Source organism: Metopolophium dirhodum, chromosome 8 (assembly GCF_019925205.1).
Source record: "Metopolophium dirhodum isolate CAU chromosome 8, ASM1992520v1, whole genome shotgun sequence".
Taxonomy (NCBI): domain Eukaryota; kingdom Metazoa; phylum Arthropoda; class Insecta; order Hemiptera; family Aphididae; genus Metopolophium; species Metopolophium dirhodum.
Window position 1 is genome coordinate 11,165,942 of NC_083567.1, and position 21,416 is coordinate 11,187,357.

At 28.6% G+C, this 21,416-nt stretch overlaps 1 protein-coding gene across 1 annotated transcript in view; it reads right to left on the bottom strand.

Annotated features, from left to right (window-relative positions):
- LOC132951060 (FMRFamide receptor) overlaps positions 1 to 21,416 on the bottom strand; it is a 141,453-nt gene that overhangs the window by 14,009 nt on the left and 106,028 nt on the right. Inside the window, exon 3 of the mRNA XM_061022754.1 lies at positions 13,553 to 14,406. Within this exon, the coding sequence (XP_060878737.1) occupies positions 13,553 to 14,338 (786 nt within the window). The 5' untranslated portion in view covers positions 14,339 to 14,406. The remainder of the gene's footprint in view (positions 1 to 13,552; positions 14,407 to 21,416) is intronic.

Consider the following 21,416-nt stretch of genomic DNA (forward strand, 5'->3'; position numbering starts at 1 on the left):
CTCGTGTGCCAAGTGCAGCTTATTGTATATTATATATACCTACTGTATTATATTATTATTATTATTATCATACATTTACGGTTTACAATATTTTATCCGTCAGTTCTCTAAGAACACCGATCCGAGCGTGAACGCCATGTAATAATTTACAACCTCACGAATACGATAACATAATATGATAATATTATGCACTTAACAAACCCGAAATACTGTTCGTACACGGGTTGATAATAATAAAATCAAAATAAGGAGCGTTTCGACAAATTGTGCAGACGGTACCTAAAACTGCTGCAGCACAGAGTCGCAGCACTCGTCACTTTCAATGTTGCACAATAGGCATTTTTTAATTATATAACGTCTTATTGTCGACCGCGAATTTCCATTGTCCTATTGGAATATACTTCACTGGATCATCTGGACTTAAATTAGACTTCTACATTACACATAGGTTTTATCGATACGCGTTTAGTTCGCCAAAACGGTCGCATAAACATTTATCATAAAGATAATATTATTATAATATTATGTCCGCATGACACTGTGTTACTATATAATAATATTATAGTGAGAGATAAGACGTGTCAACCATTATCATACCAACAACCAACTTACATATTATTATCGAGTTGGGTATCATTGGCCATATGCTTGATAGTATAATATTATACAGTTTTGTTTTCTTGTGTAGAAACAATTAGTCTGTTGATAAACCAACAAAACCTACCTAAAAACCTATCTAAAAAACCCTACCGTTCCAAACCCTACTACTACTTACAATCGTAAAAACCCCACAATCAGCTAATGGCCATAGTCGCCGGGCTTAAGATCAATAAAAAAAAAAAAAGAAAAGAAAAGAAAAAAAACCTACCTACTTGCGAGATACGATGTCTACACATATTTCACTCAAGGCATGATAATTTTCATGAAAATGAAACGCTTTGATGTAGGTATAGGGTCGTATTATAATAGTTTTGTGTCTATATTTTATCTTGCGCGGATGCAACAAAACAGTGGGATGCACATAATATTTTCAGCTACCGCAATTTATTTGAAAGGAGACCCGTTTCGACTGTATGTACACGTAAAGTGCGATGGCAAAAACTAATTGTCCGAAATAATTCACCGGACTAGAAGAATACGGTTTGAAATGTAGGTATAATAAATAGGAAGTGGCGTTCGTATTTACTTGACATTTGCCTTTTAATTTTCCTTTCGCAGCATTAAATCGTGTTTTAATACGATCTTACACTCTGACTAGCATAGTTTTTTTTTTTTTAATTTTCTTTAAAACTTTCAACTTTTAAAATCACAATTTTTTAATTGTGGCTTTTATTACGTTTTTAAAATGTTATGTATTAGCAGCTCGATAGATTATTTTTATTTGTGCATAACATTTACTAGTGAATAACACTATTATACAAACTTGATAGCTTAATTTAGATATAATGATTTTGTGCACCTTACTGCATACACGACCGAGGTTGGCCGTTTTAATTTAATCAAAACGTTCGGGGGAATGTGTACTCACGTTTCTATAATATAATGTCTTTAAAAATTATACAATACTACTGCCTGCATTAATTGGGTAATATGAAATGAATATGGCGAATAACAATGGATTGTATATTTATATTTTGTACGCAATATTGATGAATTTATAATTAGGAGTATTCACGTTTTTGTAGACACGAATCGTATGCATTTTAAACTAAAAAAAATAATTTGTAAATTTAGATTTTCAATATTATCTAATTAAGGTAAAATCAACTTACGAAGAAATGTGTACTCAATGTTTAAGCTATTTTATTCAGAAACCAAAACTTTATCATAAGTACTTAATTTAAAAAAAAAAAAACCTAAAAAATGTCAAGAATTTCAAATTTCTATATTAAACGACACTACCTACAATACGTAAAATGTTGAAAAACTACTTCATGTCTAGAAAATGCTAGTATAAACTAATATAAATATTTGTTGAAAAATTCAAACATTGAAAGTTAGGAGTTTATTTTTTTATTACTTCAAACATATAAAATCGATTTTTATCAAACAATAGGAAATATTAAAATATATCAGTTTTTCCCTAATTTTTTTTTATTGTATCTTACAGTGATATTGAAGAACATGGACATTAGCTTATTACTTTTGACCCCCTTTAGTTAGATCTAATTTTCTACCAGAAACCACTTTCAAAATTATTTTAGCATTTATAAAAAGTGTTTTCAGAACAAGATTCTTATAACGATATAAAAATATCAAAAATACAATGATAAAATTATTTTTAGATGATGCATTTGATTAAAATTTTAATGATACTAGGTATTGACTTAAAAATAGTATAATACTATTGTTATTTGTTATGTAACATCATAATATGCGGTTAAACCTACAAAAAAAAAAAAGGATTTAAATAAATTAAAAAATTTTCTGAGAAATTGAGATTGTCACATGGTCTCTGCCGAAACCGTTTTTTTTTGTATGTAACGACTGATCGTTGAATTAAAATTGTACAGATCCATGCGGTGGCTAATTCATTTACGAGGTACACACAAATTCATTTACTGCAGAGCAGCTTCCCAGGATTCTGTTTTACTTCCTAATTGTTTGTCAACTCAGCTATACCGATTATCTATGAGCCCTTTTGGTAAAATAAACAAAATCAAATATATTTTTCATCACTACTTAAATATTTCTGTGTTCATCGTTTTTTTTTTAAATTACTTTCTATAGTTATATTTTAATAGCAAACAAGAACCAATGTTTATATATTTTGGTACGTACAGTCAGAAGTCACATACTGTATTATATTTGGATTGGGATTCTATGGGGTGTGTAGTATTGTGCCGGTACACAGCATTAGAAAATTGACAATAATGCTTTCATATATAGTGAAAAATAATGTTTCTTTTAGAGCACAAATATATAGTTTTTGAACGTCCAAATGACTACTGTGTCAGTCCTCTATGGCGCCCTAAACGATTCTATTCCATAATATTTTTTATTTATATTAACTGACAAATGGTTTTAACTTAATAAGATTTTAGCTGAATACGACAGCTAATATAGAATTATAATTTATATATATACACATATTGTTAATCAGATGATTAAATAAACGTCTGAATCAAAATGCAGAAGATGTAAATTGATTTTACTCGCAGTAATTTGTTCACGTTTGTTATAAAAAGTTACATACATGTGGAGTTAAATACAAAATGAAATTAACTGAATTGTTTTTAATTATATTTACCACAATATTATATTAGATCGAAAATATACTTTTTGAAGCCATAATCGGATAAGAAAAATTATCCATTTAAGTCCATATGTTTTCATAGTTAATTTTAGCATGATTTTAATCCGATTTAATGTTAATTGTACCCTATTAGTATAATTTATTACACATAAGTAGTAAATTGGAAAACTTTATTAAATAACATTGATGAGGGCTATGTTTATATTATAATAATAATACAATTATCGTATTTAATTAATTAATTTTATTTTCTATACATAATATGATTATATGAGTTTCAGTTTTATATTTTCCTAATGAAATATTCATAGTTTATATAAATTTAATTAAAACATTTACAATTAAATCGGTAGTTTCAGTGACCAAATTTCCAAATATAAAACGTATGAAAATAATAATAAATTATAATTAAGTACCTATGTCTTATACAATATTTATTTAATAACTTATGTAAAATAATATATTGGGACGGAGTGGCCGAGCGGACTAAGGCGTCGGCTGCGACGCAGTCGACCCGAGTTCGATTCCTAGGCCATGGGCGGCATTTTTCTTCGGACAAGTCATGGTGTCCGGAGAACAAGTGTCGCCATCCCCCACCTGGGCATGGGTGTCCAATCAAAAATTCTGCCAAACTAAACACATACGTGTTCCTCCCCCTACCGACTTAATAACCTACAGTAAAAACTAAAAAATAGCTAATGGTCTCAGCTGCCGGGCTCAAGATCAGTAATAATAAAAAAAAAATAATATATTATTATATGTATAAGATGATCCTTTATTTATAATATGTCTTCATCCTACAATCATTATTTAGACATTTTCGAAAAAAATTTTTATTACATAATTTATGTAGGTTTTGCGTTAATTAGTTATAAATATTTGAAGTCAATATGAGCGGAGTTGTGGACCACAATTGTTCAGGGTACCACTGTGCCGCTCTATTCTGTTTATCTTAACTTAAAACACCTAAATCACTAATCTTTCAAAATTTGATTTGTTTTGATATAAATACTCTAAAAATGTGTTCTACTTTGATATCTGAACTTAAAATTTATAAGTGAATGACGTTGTCAATCATAAAAATAAAAACTTAAAAATAAAAAAAATTCTAAAAATGCTATTTTGCAATGATATTTATTTAAATATAATGTTTTTAACAAAATTAAATATTTTTGAAATTACGAATGTTAAATCTTAATTGGGTCACATACTCACATTTTGCGTATCAATTTTGTTAAAACAATACCTATTGTATTAGATTTATATTTCATAATTAGAGGACATAATATTATTATACATTGTTTATAAATAGTATATAATATAATATTATATAATATTTATGTAATATTTACACGTCAGGCTCGAACAGTCTGAGAAATTATTAAATTTCAGACTCGTAATACTCGGTCGATTGACTTTGAGATATAAAATGCTAAGACAGTTATTAAAGTCAGGCTATAAATGCAGAAACCATAATAATTTATTACAATATTATATTATTATGTAATCAATTCGTTGGTACTGAACTCTGTGATGTCGAATGTTGGAGACGCATATCGTAGGTATTTGTTATTATTCTCGGAAATTTATCAGAAATCGAATCGATGTTCTCTGTAAATCCACTCAAACCGCAACGATTTGATCTGTCTGAACTTTAGTTGCAGTAGTAAAATGAATAAAATGTATACGAATATATTATTATTATATTCAAAATCAAGGAAATTTAAGAAAAAAAAAATATTTGCCATCCTTCGATGAACCGAAGAATAACACAGATTGCACTACCTATATAGGTATAATATGGTAAGCGAAAAATATATTATTATTATTTAGCTCGAAACCATAACAATTTTCTTTATTTTCACATCTCATATTATTATAATGCACTGACGTAAGTATTATAATACTATTAAACATATACAAATTTATTTTATTTTTTTATCAATATACAATGAATGTCTTATTACACATTCTGAAAAAATAACAATAGCAGTATAGGTACGTCGTGTACAAAAACATTTTTTACACTAAAATGTGCTTAAAAATTACTCGTAATTCAATAAACTCGTTTTCCAATATTGTGTTTGACGCGGTGACCTCAGAAGCTGCAGCTTACAAAGTTACAACTACTGTGAAAATAATAAATAATATTATTTTGTTGCATGACAATTATCGGTGGTAAGTGTTCTGATGTATATCCGTATATTCGTATGCATCTCGACACTTTGGGGTTGCATATTTCTCTTTTAAGGCACTTTTATGCAACAAAATTGCCTATTCAAAACGCCGTCAAAAGTACGATAAAAAATGATGTGCTCCGGAGAAAAGAGAGGATTCGATTTTTTTCTATCCATTTGTCTTTCTGTTTTCAATGTATTCAAAGACATGTACTCGAAAAATGTTTTTATAGATAAAAATATAGAGTTTGTTTATTTTTTTCGTCAACGACAAAATGGTACCCTTTTGCCCGGAAAATCGGTATTGCAAACGAAAGTTTAAAACTGGGAAACCTACGCGTCATTCATTTTAAAATAATCGCCAAAACCCTGAAAACTTTAAACCCGGGTAGGTATTTATAATATCAAGTAAATCCAATACCACAATAAAATGCTAAGCATTAAAATTAATCCAGGCATTATGATGGTATGAAACGACGCCAATATTGTTAAGAAATATTCATCGGTGAAATAAGCAAAAAACGTTATTATGACATGTCATTACGATTTAATTATATCACGAAACTATGTTTTATGGAAAACAGTCGTCAAAGTATGATAATACAGTAAGTTCCAACGACATTAAAAAAACAAACGATGGTGTGTACATAATATAGAGTATAGCATAAGAAAACAAACCAAAAAAAAAAACATTTAGTATTATAATTAATTATTAAATATTTTTTCCAAACGTTTATTTCATTTGGAACGAAGTGCTCGAGATCTCACAAAACATTACAATCAGTTGCAAGGAAATAGAAAAAAAATCCTTTAAAACCTAATTAAAAAACAACCTTTTGATTTCAAGTGTATTACCTATCTGTTATTAAAATGGTTAAAAAAAACTAAAAAGGCCATCAACTAATTGTACCAACCATTGCATAGGCCACTTGGAAAATTAAGATTTTAAATCACTTGTATAACTTACTGTGTTGTTATTATATTTTATTATTTTGGACCTCGAGGCGGTTATTATTTGAATGAGTTAAGTTCAGTTGTAATTAAAAATCATTAAGTCGTTTTAAAAATAAACATTACAAGAAAAAATATCATTCTTTCTATTTTCTATAAGTGATGAACTCCACTAGATTAAATAGTTATATTCAACTTTATTATTTACTATGGTTATTATTACTAAGTAAATATTCGTTGTTTTTTGTAAGTTAAATTTAATTTTATAATACAAATAGATTAAGTCTTATGATTTTCATATTGGACAACATTTATGTAATATATAATGTTACTCTACAGGTATATTATTGTAAACGATAGCTTTAATTTAATATAATATAATATTTCAATAGATATAAAATTGTTAGATGGCACTTTATTATGTACAATTTTTAAAAATAAAAAAAATTCACTAAAATACATATATTTCCAAGCTCGTCAAAAAACATTTAATTCAATTAATATTTAATTTTTATCCATAATGTATTAAATATTTTATTCATCTATACGTCTTAAAGTTTGTTTTATTTAGATTTTCACTGAATCTAGGAGGATAGTTTTTATGAGTAAAAAAAGAAAATAGTTTATACTGAGTAATCTGGAGATTTTTAAGGATGCATTACATCAGCTGTGTTGAGATGTCAAATATAATATAATTTATAATAATAACAAATTGCAAAAAAAAAAATAATAGCTCGAAGTAAGATCTTTTAAAACGGTTGATACAATAATTTCTTAGTTTCTTAAATTTTTTTTATGTCACAAATAATAAGGTGCAAACATGGTGTAACCTTTGTGCAGTGTACAGTGTGCATAATGCATTTTTATCTAAAGAATCTAAAAATCGTAATCTTCAATAATATTTATTGAATAACTAAATAATTGTTTTGACTTCAAAATATAAATGTTATGTAAATGAAAGTATTATTTTAAATATAATATACTAAATACTGATACAACAGTCAAATATATAATAACAGAATGTTCAAAATACGAAGACTTCAGAAATAAAAAATGGTTTACCTGAGCATTTATCCGAAATTCTGGGGAAATGAAAGTAATACATTTTTGAAAATGCCAGAATTATATAATTTCATTTTGAAACATATTTTTAAAATAAAATTGTAATCACATAACTTTACGCTTAAAACCATTGCCGTTGAATCGTTTTGTTCAATAAAATGATACTAGATATGCATCATAATGTTCTTAACTGACAAGTGCTAATTAGCCATATAATTAATGATAAAATATATGTTATACAATTTTGAATTTTTATCCTAGTAACTAGGTTAGCCAATAGAAAATAAAAAAAACAAAGTAATTTAATGACAAACAATGATATTGGGTAGCACACACAATTTATTGTTGTCAAATAACATGCCCCAGTATATGGTTTTTCTCTTGCATATATATTCTTGAATGATGTGGACTTTTTCCAGGGTTTTGCTCATAAAATGCAATGTATATTCAAGTATTTACTTATTGTCAAGTAAAAAAAAAATATTTACTTAAAATCAGTACCTAACCAGTTTAATTAGTGATCGTCATTACGAATAATATTTAATTATTGAGTAATGCTTTGAACTGATTTTAACAACATGGACTATAATACTGTGCATGTTCATTATTTTGACGTTTTGATCATAAAATATAATATTTAGTATTGTTATCATGCAGAAAATATATTATAACAATATATTAGCTGCAAAAACCAAGTCCGGACTTGACTTGTTTTTTACCATAAAATATTAAACAAGGTTAGTCCATTTGCACGTTATCTCCGTAAACAACGATTGGACATACCTATTGTTTTTGAACAGTATTAACCGTGATGATATGACGCATTCGAAACAACTAAAAAATGATTTTCAAGAAAAGTGGATTTGCCTGATTGTTGCAGTGAGCCCTTCAGTTCCAAAAACTTTGATCCAAAATAACGATTTATATTTCATAACAATAGGTAAGTAATGAATTGCTAATACCTAGTATATATTATATATTTTTAACGGATAAAAAAAATAATGTAAAACTTTTGCACATAATACAGTTGAATGCTATAATAATGTTCGGACAGTGTCATAATACCGTTAATGTGCGTTTCAATACCATTTTGTACCTCAAAGTTATTCAATTACTGCCGAGCGATATAGCCAAACTTTTGGGTTTAGTTCTCAGACGAAAACTCCTTAAATAGCTCAGTGCTAACGTACCCTTAGCAAATGTTATCATATAACTTTATCGTCTGAGTAGTGTAACGAATTCACCTAGAAATCTATACCGTACCAATGAAAACCAAAATTGAACCAATTATTACAATATTAATAGCAGAGGGTTTAGCCACTTTAGCTCCCTACTTGCTCCACTTGCTAACCCCATTCAGGTATTTTGTCAAATATCTATATAATATTTATATTTATTAAATATTCCAATGTCCGTAAACACGAACATGTTGGTAAGTAGACTACAATAGACGTAGTTAAAAATTAAACCCAACGTTCTTCTAAAATACACAAAGAAGCTAAGCATAATATCCTCATTGTTAACTACGATAATATCATACACAATATACATATTATTTGATATATAGTGTGATATATTATACTCATAGTGGGTGTTTCCTTCCGAGTGTATTAAGGCGTTTTATTACTACCCTGTATCACTGGTATAACTTTATCGACCGTAAAGTTAATATATTTCAAAATGATTCTGAAATGCCCTGTTATTATTTTTTTTTACATTTCAAAAGCATTTGATAAATTACTCGGACTTATTATAGTGCCTTATTGAATATTCAATAACTTGCTTTAATTATTGAATAAATTTACACAAAAGCGTATTCATGGATAATATGTCAATATTTTTCATTTCAAACTATTTATGCGAGTTTTATATTTTACCTCAGTGTCATGATCTTAAATTTTTAAACACTTAAATGAACACTTTGTTGTTATTACAGATTTTAAAATATTTATGTAAGTTATTTTGAATATTATAAGATAAATCTTGAAAAAAATATTCAGCAAAACGTTATTCAAGTCCAAACGATGCACTAAAATGTAAAACAAAGTCGAATAAACACATTAAAACACACTAATTATAGTATCTGATCAAGTTCGGTTTTAGTTTCAGTTTCTCGTGATAGAATTTCAATAAATTAACAGAATAATCGTATTAGTAGATTGCGTATTTTTTGTTTCTTCTTTCTATACTAATTTATTTACTTATAATCATTAACTCGATAAAAATGTATTGAAATGATAGAATTCAATAGAGTGAATCTATTTTTAAACCTAAAAATCTAGTCACGTAAAGATAATTAGCATAAACCATCAATAAATGAATATAATTCGGTGGGTTTTTAGTAAGTGATACGCACCTATTATCCAATATTGTATTCGTTTTGCGTAGGTACATTTACTTAATCAGTAATAATATAAAACCATGTGATATTAAAATAAAAAAAAATTAAAGAACACGATAAAATATTTTAATTTAATATCAAGGCGAAAATATATTATAAATATTTATAGTTTTTGCAGTAGTAAACTAAAACTGCATCGGTAGAACGTGCACTCGTCATTTTCACCAATGAACATTAAACACAATATTTCAATCTACTTGTTGAAGACAGAAGTTTATTTTTAATTTACTTAATATAATTTAATATTTTTGAACACACGGGTCATACTATAAACTTGATTTAATGCTACAAAAAGCCAAGCTCCCTTGATACAGATGACGTAAATTCACACAAGAGCGCTTAACCCATTGGAGGGTAACTTGTCACAGCCATACGCGGTGAATCACATGATTCATGGTCCGTGACCTAACGCATTGACCAAACTTTAGTAACGTTATAAGACTTAGTGCAAAACGCATGATATTATGATATTATTATTATCCTCGGACTACCAAAAAAAAACTTAAGTGCAATAATTTTTGGTTTTTTAATGGTATCGGTTGGACGAGGGGAAGTTCCACGAGTCCTGATTTGTTTTGTTTAATGCATAATTTAAAAACAAAAAAGTAACTGGCGCCATACCTTTTTCCACCGAAGTTAAAGGTATGTGGTCTATGGTTTTCGAAATAACATAATGAGTACTTCACGAGTTTTCAATATCTAGACAACAGATATTTGTTTTATAGTATCGCATAATTTAAATTTCAAGTATGAATAAACACCTGTAAGGTATTTGTGATGGGCATATTGCGTATTTATATTATTTCAATGTTTTAATGAATGAGATATCTATACAAATATTATTATATTATATAAATCTATAAGTTAAAAAAGTATTTGACTTTTTGTTTTAATTTGAATATAATAATCACCACAGTGACCAAAACATAAAATCTAAATAATAATGACTTTTTTTTTTTTTTATAATGGATGTTATACTATTGTATTATGTTCACGTTTATGCTTAGTTGCTTTGTGTATTTTAGAAGAATATTGCGTTTGATTTTTTTTTTAAATGTCTTTTGTCTTTTTACTATAATAACTATAATTTGTTTAAAAATATAATGTTATACATTGTAATTCTTTCGATTTTACAATTATTGCTAATACAAACTAACAATTTCATATCATACCTAAATATACAGTGAGTTAGTTTACTTCATAGATCGAATCACATATAATTTCTAAATTTATAGAGATGAGCAGTCAAATGTATTATAGCTAAGCCACTTTAGATGGCTTTAAAATTGAATTTTATTTTGGATCTTATTTGAACGAAGCTTCCGCTGACCTAATCATTAATCACTAATGATTCAAAGTTTATAGTTATACACGTGAGTTCAACAATTGTAGTCTATCACAATATTATATACCTATTTATTTGAACATAGTGAGACTATATTATAAACGAAACAAATAACAATATTAACTTTATTTCATCTTTGAAACTAAAGTACTGCACATGTGCACTTTTTCTAATAATATTATATTATAATTCCTGAATACCCAAATATATACCATAGTTTCACCACAATAAGGTTAAAAGCTACATCAATAAAATGTCAAATTGTATGATTACATACCGTAATTTACATTGAGTAAACCTTGTTTAAACAATCGAAAACTTTATTGAATTCAATAACTACTCTCCAACCTTTGTGCAACCTATGCAACTTGATTATAAATTTATTTCACTGCTTTTGCGCTTCAAAGAACTCTAGATTTTTAATATTATGTGACACTTTTATATCTTCTTCTTGGTTGCACATTAAATCTCTATCTTCATTTTCAATTTTAGAGTAATGTGCCCCTCATTTTCTATTTACTGACCAAATTATTTCACTTTCAATCACTTACAGTTTTATTTTTAACTACCCAAATCGATTTTCAACCAGTCTGATAATATTATTTAATATTTAACATTACTATCTAATAATAATATTTATTATGCAACTAATGGTTATAATGAAATGTCAAGGAATATTTTCATACACTAAACTTAATGGTTTATTCATACAATACATTTTAATAACGAATAACGATTTAATACAATATAATATATAAATATAGTATCAAATAATAACGGTTGCGGCGTGTACAAAAATTATACCATACGCTACATTTAATGTATTATTTCGACAGTTTGTAGAAATTTATTTTTGAAAAAAAATAATAATCAAAATAACTAATAAAGATTAAATATTCGAGGATGTATTGTATGATACATATTTTAAAAAAAGGTGTTTATAGCTTTATCATTGTCCGTCTCACGTTATTTACATTACTTAATTAATTTCTTATTAATTTATAAACTGTAAATACCAACTTTGGGTTTTCGCATGGATGATAATTTATAGGTAGTGCTCGTAGTAACATGGGTATTAAAAATAGATAAGAAAAAAAAACAAAAACTCAACACTAGTTGTATGACATTTTGTTAAATTGTTTGTAATAAGTTTGTCCACTAATACTTCGAGCCCGAATAATCTGCAGATCACCACCAGTTACCGTTTGATATTATACAAAATCCAATTTAATACTTTGACCTGAACAAACTAGCTAAGTAACGTGAGCTACCGTGTTAGTTCTAAGAAACATAATATTATGTAAAGTTAAAATATTGTGAGAAATAAAAATGAAAAATCCATTACAAACACGAAACATAAAATATTATTTTTCCATATTATTTCTGTCGTTTAGCATGAGGCCAATACCTAAAAATAGCCACCTGTGTCTATTTTACGGCCTACTTTGCTAAATTATACATTATAAATAATACATATATGAAAATATTAATCTATTATTATTATAACTTGACAAGTCTCGCTTTATGAACTTTTTTAAGTTGGAGGACAGTCTTGTCGTTGTACAGTTATAACATTATTATAATGTCATAAAGTTTTATAATATGATTTAACATGCGATAACGTGTGAACCAGAGGTGAATTTATTAATCATGGTGAGATATTATGGTTGACGGCGAGTGGCCTCATTTGTTCGGTTATAATATCTACCTTTGATGATATTCATCAGTCATAGGATAAATTGATATAGCATGAATAAACGCGATTCAAAAATATGCTTAATACTTATACGTTTTACACCTATTATAATATTATTATACTCATGGTAGCAGGGGTCGACCGCGAACAAATTATTTACGGTCCCTCATCAGTTTTACAACAATTTATATTTTTAAAGATTTATGTGTCATGGTTTTTGTATACATGGTCAGTAATGGTGTAAGCTTGGAAATAATATTGGGTACCGGATTTGTTAAAAGTCTTTGTTCTACGCGGACATATTATTATCATGTCACGTAAACAGCAATACCTATATTTTAACGACGATGACATTTTATTATTATTTTTTTGCTCATATTGAAAATAAGAGAGAGTAAAAGGTCATCAATACTATTCGAATTCAATCAATAGTTTTGTATTTGCTTCTGTTGTAATAAAATTAATAAATATGTCAAAAACGGTATCTCCAATTTGGTCATCCGATAATACTCCGTGAGAAATAACCTGCTCGGCTCCCCCATCCTCTTACCCCAATCCATCCCCATCACCCCTACCCCCCTCACAACTTAAGCTCTTGATCGCTGCTAGTCATGATACCGATTACTCGGTGACTCACTGACGCGTGTCGTTGCGTAGGGCTCACCTGGCGGTAAATGGCGGCGTTGAGCACGGCCAGTGACCCGAACGGTATGAAGTACATGATGAGCAGGTACATCCAATGTATGTAGACGGATATGTAGTCGCGGTCGTTGCGCAGGTCGCTGGGGTATACCTGGTACACGTACTGGTTGTAACCGGTGTGCATGCACTTCTGGACGCGCACCTCCAGGAACCTGGTGACGTTATAGAGGATGGCGAACGCGATGGTGGCCACTACGTAGGCCCGGGCCCGGCCGTACGTGCACAGTGACCGGGCGCGGAGCGGGTGGCAGACGGCCACGAACCGCTCTAGGGTGACGGTGAGCGTCAGGTACACGGACACGGTCTGCGAGACCATCGCTATGGGGTAGACGACGGGCGCGATCAGCGGGTACACCTTGAAGTAGTAGTTGAACAGGTGTCCGGTGGCCGGGTAGACGACGGGCAGCCCGAACAGTAGAATGGACGTGACGATCAGCACCGTGTCACACCGGGCCAGGCCGATCAGCAGGTAGTTGATGGACGACTTCATCTGCGGCCGGGACAGGATCACCATGGATATCACATTGCCCAGTATGCCGAACAAGCCGATCACGTTCAGCAGCACGCCGTACGTGATGAACTCGAACAGCAGGTTGAAGTCGTCCTCGTCCGTCCCGTCGCCCTCGAACACGGGACAGAGCACTACGGACCAGTTACCGCCACCGCCGCCGCTCCCGCTCCACTCGGGGAAAGGCGACGACGACCGATTTCCGGCCGTCCCGTTTTGACCACCGGCCGACGAGTTCATCGCGTCCGTGGCCGTCGTCCGAGCGCCAGCCGTGCGCCGCCGAGATGCAGCATCGATGTCTCCTACGTCTGTGGAACAACAAACATATTATTATTATTATTATAATATATTATTTTATTATATTATTTTATCACTGAGGCCGTCTGTACACGAATGTAGCATATATTTAGGAGCTCAAGGGAGATTGGGGTTATGGTTCGCCGGGAGCTGGGTTAGCTGGGCCTTACGATACGATGATGGCGGAAATTATCACCAAATCGCCGTCAAACGAAATAAAAAAAATAATTTTATTACGGTTAAAGAAAACCAATTCGAGTAGTATATGATTGCTGCGAAGTAGGGATGTTTTCGTATACACCCCACCCCCACAGATGAGCTTCGGATACTCTACTGGTGGATATGGTTTTCGTAGCTTTCCAACCGTCACACAGCGTCTCGGTGTGAAACTTGAAACCTCAGTCCTCACATACCCAACGAAGAAATGTAATATACAAGTTTAAGCCCCACGGTGTGGTCCAAAAGACCGAACAAGATTTTAAACACTCTGTCCCTCTAAAAAGCAATTGATTCTGCTCCCACATGACCATGTACCTATCGATACGGTTCTATATTTTTCAACCCTCACACTTCTGGAGGTTCAATGTTGAATAAACTGAATACATAAGAACTTCTTACGGTATGCCTTTTTTTTTTTATATTTTTCTAACTTCCGTGTCTCCGAATTCCCTTTATTCTTCCCTCGTGATGATGAACAATTAATCATTAGCTGAATGTTAAACCTGCGCAGTGTTGTAGCTCACGTCTGACTGGTAGCCGATTTTTATCCGGTTTTATTTTTAGCTTTGTGGACTCTCTAGCTCTTTCTTAAGCGGTGGACATTAACTTTAATGTTCCCGCCCAATAGACAAGAAATTATGCTTTATTCCATGCATCACAATCATCGTCTGATTTTGTACAAAATACCTTTTATTCCATCTCTTGCATCACACGAAAAGAATCCTTCGTTCGATTATTATTGTTGTTCTTTTCACGCTATTTTTCTCACCTCAGAAATTATATAATATTTAAATAGTTTCCTAAATTTGAACATTTCTTCGTTTAAATTTGTATTGTATTTTAATCTATTATATTGTGTAATGTACTTCATATATTTATACGTCTGTGAATGCCCGTTAAGGTTGGGTATTAAAATAAATAAAAAAATTTGTTGAAATTACAATATATTATTACTAAGTTTAAATATCTTAAAAACAGTGTTGGATTAAATAAAACTGTATAAGTTTAAAAATAATTGCCTAAATTTGCACTATTCAAAACAACTAATTTTAAATAATTAGCTAATCAAAAATGAATGAACCAAATTTATTTTTAACTTCATTATAAAAATTGTTTTCAAGTTGTTTTTTTTTTTTTTTATTTATTATAATTAAAATATTTCAGCATATAACATATAACATATGCTTACGTGTACTAGTTACAAATTTCAAATTTTAATTTGACTAACATTTAAAATAATAGATTATATTTTTAATCCATAACGTCAAAAGGTTTTATTTATATGGAAACATTTTTTTTATACATATAAAAAACCTGTACAACTATTTTAATGTAATTTGTATATCATACAAAACAGAAAACAAGACTTTTACGTAAATAAAATAATATTCAAATATTACGTATAAGTACCTAATTTATGTGTCTCATAATAAGTCATTGTTATTTTAGACGGTTGTTATTCATTTAATTACAACATAATATACGTTTTAACTTGTTTTATGGAAACCAAAAAGTAAATTTTACTCAGTTTATGATAACAACGATTGCTGTATATTTGTTACTATCTAAATGTTTAAAACTTTTTGTGAATATATTTAATTAGGTGTGTGTACTAAATGTATTCAAAAACATTTTTTTTTTTTTTTTTACTTTAACTTTAAGTTCGGTTTTAAGCATTATTAATTTTATAAATAAAAGAACTTCTAAGTTCAATTATTTACATATTATGAAAATAAGTTTTTACTTAAATATAAAAATACTGCCAATAAATTAATCATAGACTAAATAACATGAAAATAATATGTATTTAGGTAGGGCGTAGGTATGTATCATAAAAAAAATAAATCTGTTCTGAAAATAATTAAATATTTTTTAGTTGTTGGTTTAGAATTGATTATTTCCATTTACAATTCGAAGATTTCTCCATTCCGTCCGAGGCTGCAGTTATTCCATTCAGAATTCTTCAGGTTTAGTCGTTCAATAACAATCTATTACAATATTGAATCCACATTTACAATCAATGTATTTAAGTGCTTTTTATGACCGTTCCTAGCTGTTTTTGATTTATTATTGTGACGTTTAGTCGATGATGTTAGCTACTTAAATTATGTATCTCTTAAGTATCTCGATGCTATTTTTTGCCACTCAAAACGAAATCGTTCATCTTCAAAATGTTTCACGATGAAAACGATATGTTAGAATATTAGCTATGCTTTATCGAATATTTAATATATTTTTCTTATGTATAATACATACCCGGTATTATGTATAGATACATATAATGTTATTATAATGAAAAAAACCCGTAAAATCTGGCGCAATACCTACCTAGGTGGTCTATACGCAATGCGAAGACGATTCAGAGGTATATCAACACGTCATATTTTATGTCTGAATGTAATAATTGTAACTGATAATTTTCAGCAGCTGGTAGATTTTTTCGGAAAACAGAAACCAAAACGTGTACTGGTCGGTTTTTTTTTTGTGAGTAAAAATCCGACGTTTTATTCGAGGAACGACTTGAAAACGTATTCGTTTAATTCCACGTTCCTACTGCTGCATAATATAGCAAACAATTAAGAAGTCCGTAGTTTCATACCAAACCGAATAATACAATTGATATAAATGGCGGCCGGGAAGTTATCAGAATACAAAAAGATAAATACTTCCGAGTTTATTTCGTTAATCAGCCGCCAAGTGTTTGGATTGCGGTGCGCGGAATTCTAATCTAATTGTTACAGCCATTATATATCCGCCCAGACTATATTATTATTGTGTTATAACGAAAACACAGCGAACGCATTTCCGTACACCTGTGTTCAACACGTGTTCGAATACACAAGCACGTCCTAAAGTTTAACAAGTCGAAACTAGTCGTACGGATCTTGGAAATCTCTGATGCCGTTCCCGTTGGGTTCGGCTGAAAATATATCATTTGAAGTACCTACGATTGAAGTGAGCATAACCTTACCTTTGAACAAAAACACCTAACCAAAATTACTGGTAATATTATTATTAATTAAAAATCACATTGATCGTTACAAGTAAAATAGCTCCGAGTTCGTTAAAATAGCTTATACCAACACTATTCCTTATATAAAATGCACGTCACTCGTAGTCTTAACAAATAAACGAAGAGACAGTTTCAGGACAAAGGTTTTAAATACTTCAGTTTGTACCTACATCCAAATCAATTTGTTTCTACTCATCGGTGATTAGATTATCGTGACTAATTTGGAAAATGGTTTAAACTCATTATTAAAGACTCACAATCTGATAATTAAATTAGAATATGAAACACGTCAAGTATTAAGCAAAATAGATGTTCGCATAATTATTGAAACAGATTCATCAGTCTTTTTATCATTTAAAATATTATATTATGTATATGAAATCACTAAACAGGTAAATTCAAGGACTAATGTAAAAAAATATGGGGTAGATATTTATCTGTATTGTATTGAATACAAGCTATTATATATTATATATTTAAAAAAAAATTATATACTAAATAATAAAAATTCTAAACTTTGTTTAATAATGTTTGTACTATATTTTAACTGAAATGAGACAACTTATTATTTTGTATGATAACATTGAAATATTTGTCTTTAGTATGCACCGTCCTACCTAAAATTGGGCGATTATAATCTATGAAAAGTAATTTAATTAATTAATTACCAAATTAATTTACTTTTAACTACCGACTCCTACCGACGATCGTACTTATATGAGCTTATCAAATATTTAATGGTTTAGTGATTTTTTATTTTGTGTAATTTTAAAGTACCTATAAGATACGATATTCAATATAATTAGCACTATAAGATAAATTCATAAATTATAAATAATATTAAAATTATATATCTTGTAATATTTGACATACAAATTATTGTTAATATGAATATTGGCATACAAAAAAATGGTTTAATATAAATGTATAGAACTAGAAATACAGTTAAAATCGTAATACCTAATCAAAATTACGTTGAATATTTTATTGGACACTTTGAACCCCGAAGTGTATTAAATCACATTTCAATAAAATACTGCCTTACACCACAATACAGCTATAATATATTTGAAACAAAAATAGGCCATCAAGTCGTATAATAACTCGAGTAATGAAATAAAAATAAATTACAACTATAACATTAATTATTATAACGGAACGTTCCAATACTTATTTGAAAAAACAAAGAAAAACAGTCATTTGTATTTAGAAGTAAATTATAAAGGTTTAATGGGCGTTCTACAGCTAGAACGATTTATGATTGCAGTTCCAAGAAATTTTCATCTTGGTTGGTTTTGGAGGAAAAACACATTTGGTAAACAATAAAAAGTATAAAACTCAGAAAACAACAATATAATATAATATTATGTTTTAAATTTTAAATTTTAAAAATAATTGTTAATCTAAAAGTATTAGGTTCTTAATATGTAATATGTTTCAGTACATAAAATAATGTACCAAACTGTGTTGTAATGACTATAATTAATTACTTACAAATAATGTTAACATTATTAATTACCTAAAATATGTTATTTAAATATAAAAAAATCATGAAAATAATGTACTTGAGTAAAATAATTTCTATAGACCCGATTATATTCTTACATTTTTTGTATCGATTATTATTATAAATAATTATTAATAATAGTACTGATATTGTAATACTGAAAAACTAATGTAAAAAAAACTTTTTTTGTTTATAAATCAATAGAGAGGTTGGCTATACGCGTGCACATCGAGACTTTTTAATTTTGTTAAGTGTTCGAGAAAAATTGTTCATTATTAATAGACTATCAAAACAAATTAATAACTGTGGATTCTCTGAAAAGAATACTGTCGAAACGCAAAATAGAACTTTTTTTTTTTGTATATACAATGTTTTTTTTAAATGGGCGAGACACGAATTATTTGTTACTTATTTAAAATAGATTACGAGAATATATCATACAAAATTTTATTTTTTTAAAACCATTTCTATAGTTACTATAGTATGGTATAGTAACAACTGATGTATTACCATATAATATATAGAGATAAAATAATTATTATAGTGTTTTGGCAATTATTACTCATTTAACTAGTACATTTTATATATTACATTGTACTCACAGATTATATTATATCTTGGTGAAATTTACCCGATATGCATAATATAATGTTATTTAACCGTTGAAAATCACGTTATAGTTTATAGCAAGCTAATAATACAATTAATTGTGAAAACAAAATATGAATACATTAATTTAATGAAAAAATTACAAAGATAATACTATTAAGTATAGTATTAAGCAGCAGAACATTAGTTCAATAATTAAATAATAATAAATAATAATTATTATTGTTTAAATTAAAATTATACCTACCTATGTTAATATGACATAGTTAATATGACTAAAAGAATTAATTATCTTCTCGATAGTTTTAGAAAAATAGATTACATATCGTTGGTATCTTAGTGAAGATTTTAGTATCGCCAAAATTTTAAGCACAGAGTATACAAGTTAAATTAATAAAAAATTACAAATAACATTCAAAAAAATCAGTCGTTTAAAATTTATCGTTGGATGCTTTTAAAAATATTGAATGTTGTATTTTTATTTTTGTAATATTATTGATTTGATACTTAAGATCGAAAGTGAATATATTTTTTATATTTAATTTATTTCAAAAATGTTATAAGCACTGTTGCAATATTATCATTAATCATTAAGCTGAAGAAAAGGTGGGTAGTCATCATCCTGATCAATATGTCGCAAAGTGAACATTATTCAGTAGAAACAAAATAATAAATTGAGTTTTGGTTTAATAGACCTGATAGCATAATATTTTGAAAATGTTTGCACAGTTTACAAAATTAAAAATAATATACATGCTTTATAGAAACTATAATTTAACAAATATAGACTAAAATAATATTATTCTTTAAAAAAGCGGTTAAGTTGGTATCACTCTGCTGTACAGTAGGTTACAAGTGGGTCACTATAATGGATGGCATTAAATTTGAATTCTATGACATAATATCATTATCATACGAACAACGCTTCTGAAAGGAGATGGTTTGTCAGCCTAGGATATTATATTTATATTGGTACTATTAATACAGTGGTCAGTAAGTTAAATTAATATTATTTGTATATTATAATGAAATACTTAAGAAGTTTTAAAGTTTCAAGTACCCACGAATAATGTTTAAGTATCTAATTTCGTCCAAATTTAAACTTAAGATAACTTGTAAAAAGATATTTTTTAGTTTTTTTCGTTACATTATTAAATACTTACGTGGAACCTTTTTTAAAATTTCCAATAGTAAGCTATAGAAATTGAACATTTTATAAATTTTTAACTGCAAAATAATTTGTAAATTTTTTATTTGATAAACTTTCCCTATATATGAAATTTGAATGCTTAGAAAATGTAATTGGTCTATGTAATTTTATATTTTAAAATGATATTGTAACAATGTCTAAAGAGCCTTGTATTACATTTTCAAGCTTTTTGACCCAACAAACCAAATTTTATTGACATTTATAGAAAAAAAACTGAAATAATTTAAAATTTAAAATGTCCGTAAACAACTCAAAATAAGTTAAAATATTTTGAAAATGTAATCAAGTTTTGAAAATGATAAAATAGACATATGGTGTTAATTTCAAGTACATAGGTAATTGCAGAAGAATAAGAAAATCACTCCATGAGAAATCAAGTGAATATCCATGTTGTAAAAATTTGAATTCATAAAAATTTAGTTTGAGTTTCAAGTGAAAAGTTTTTTTTTTGATAATTGTAGAA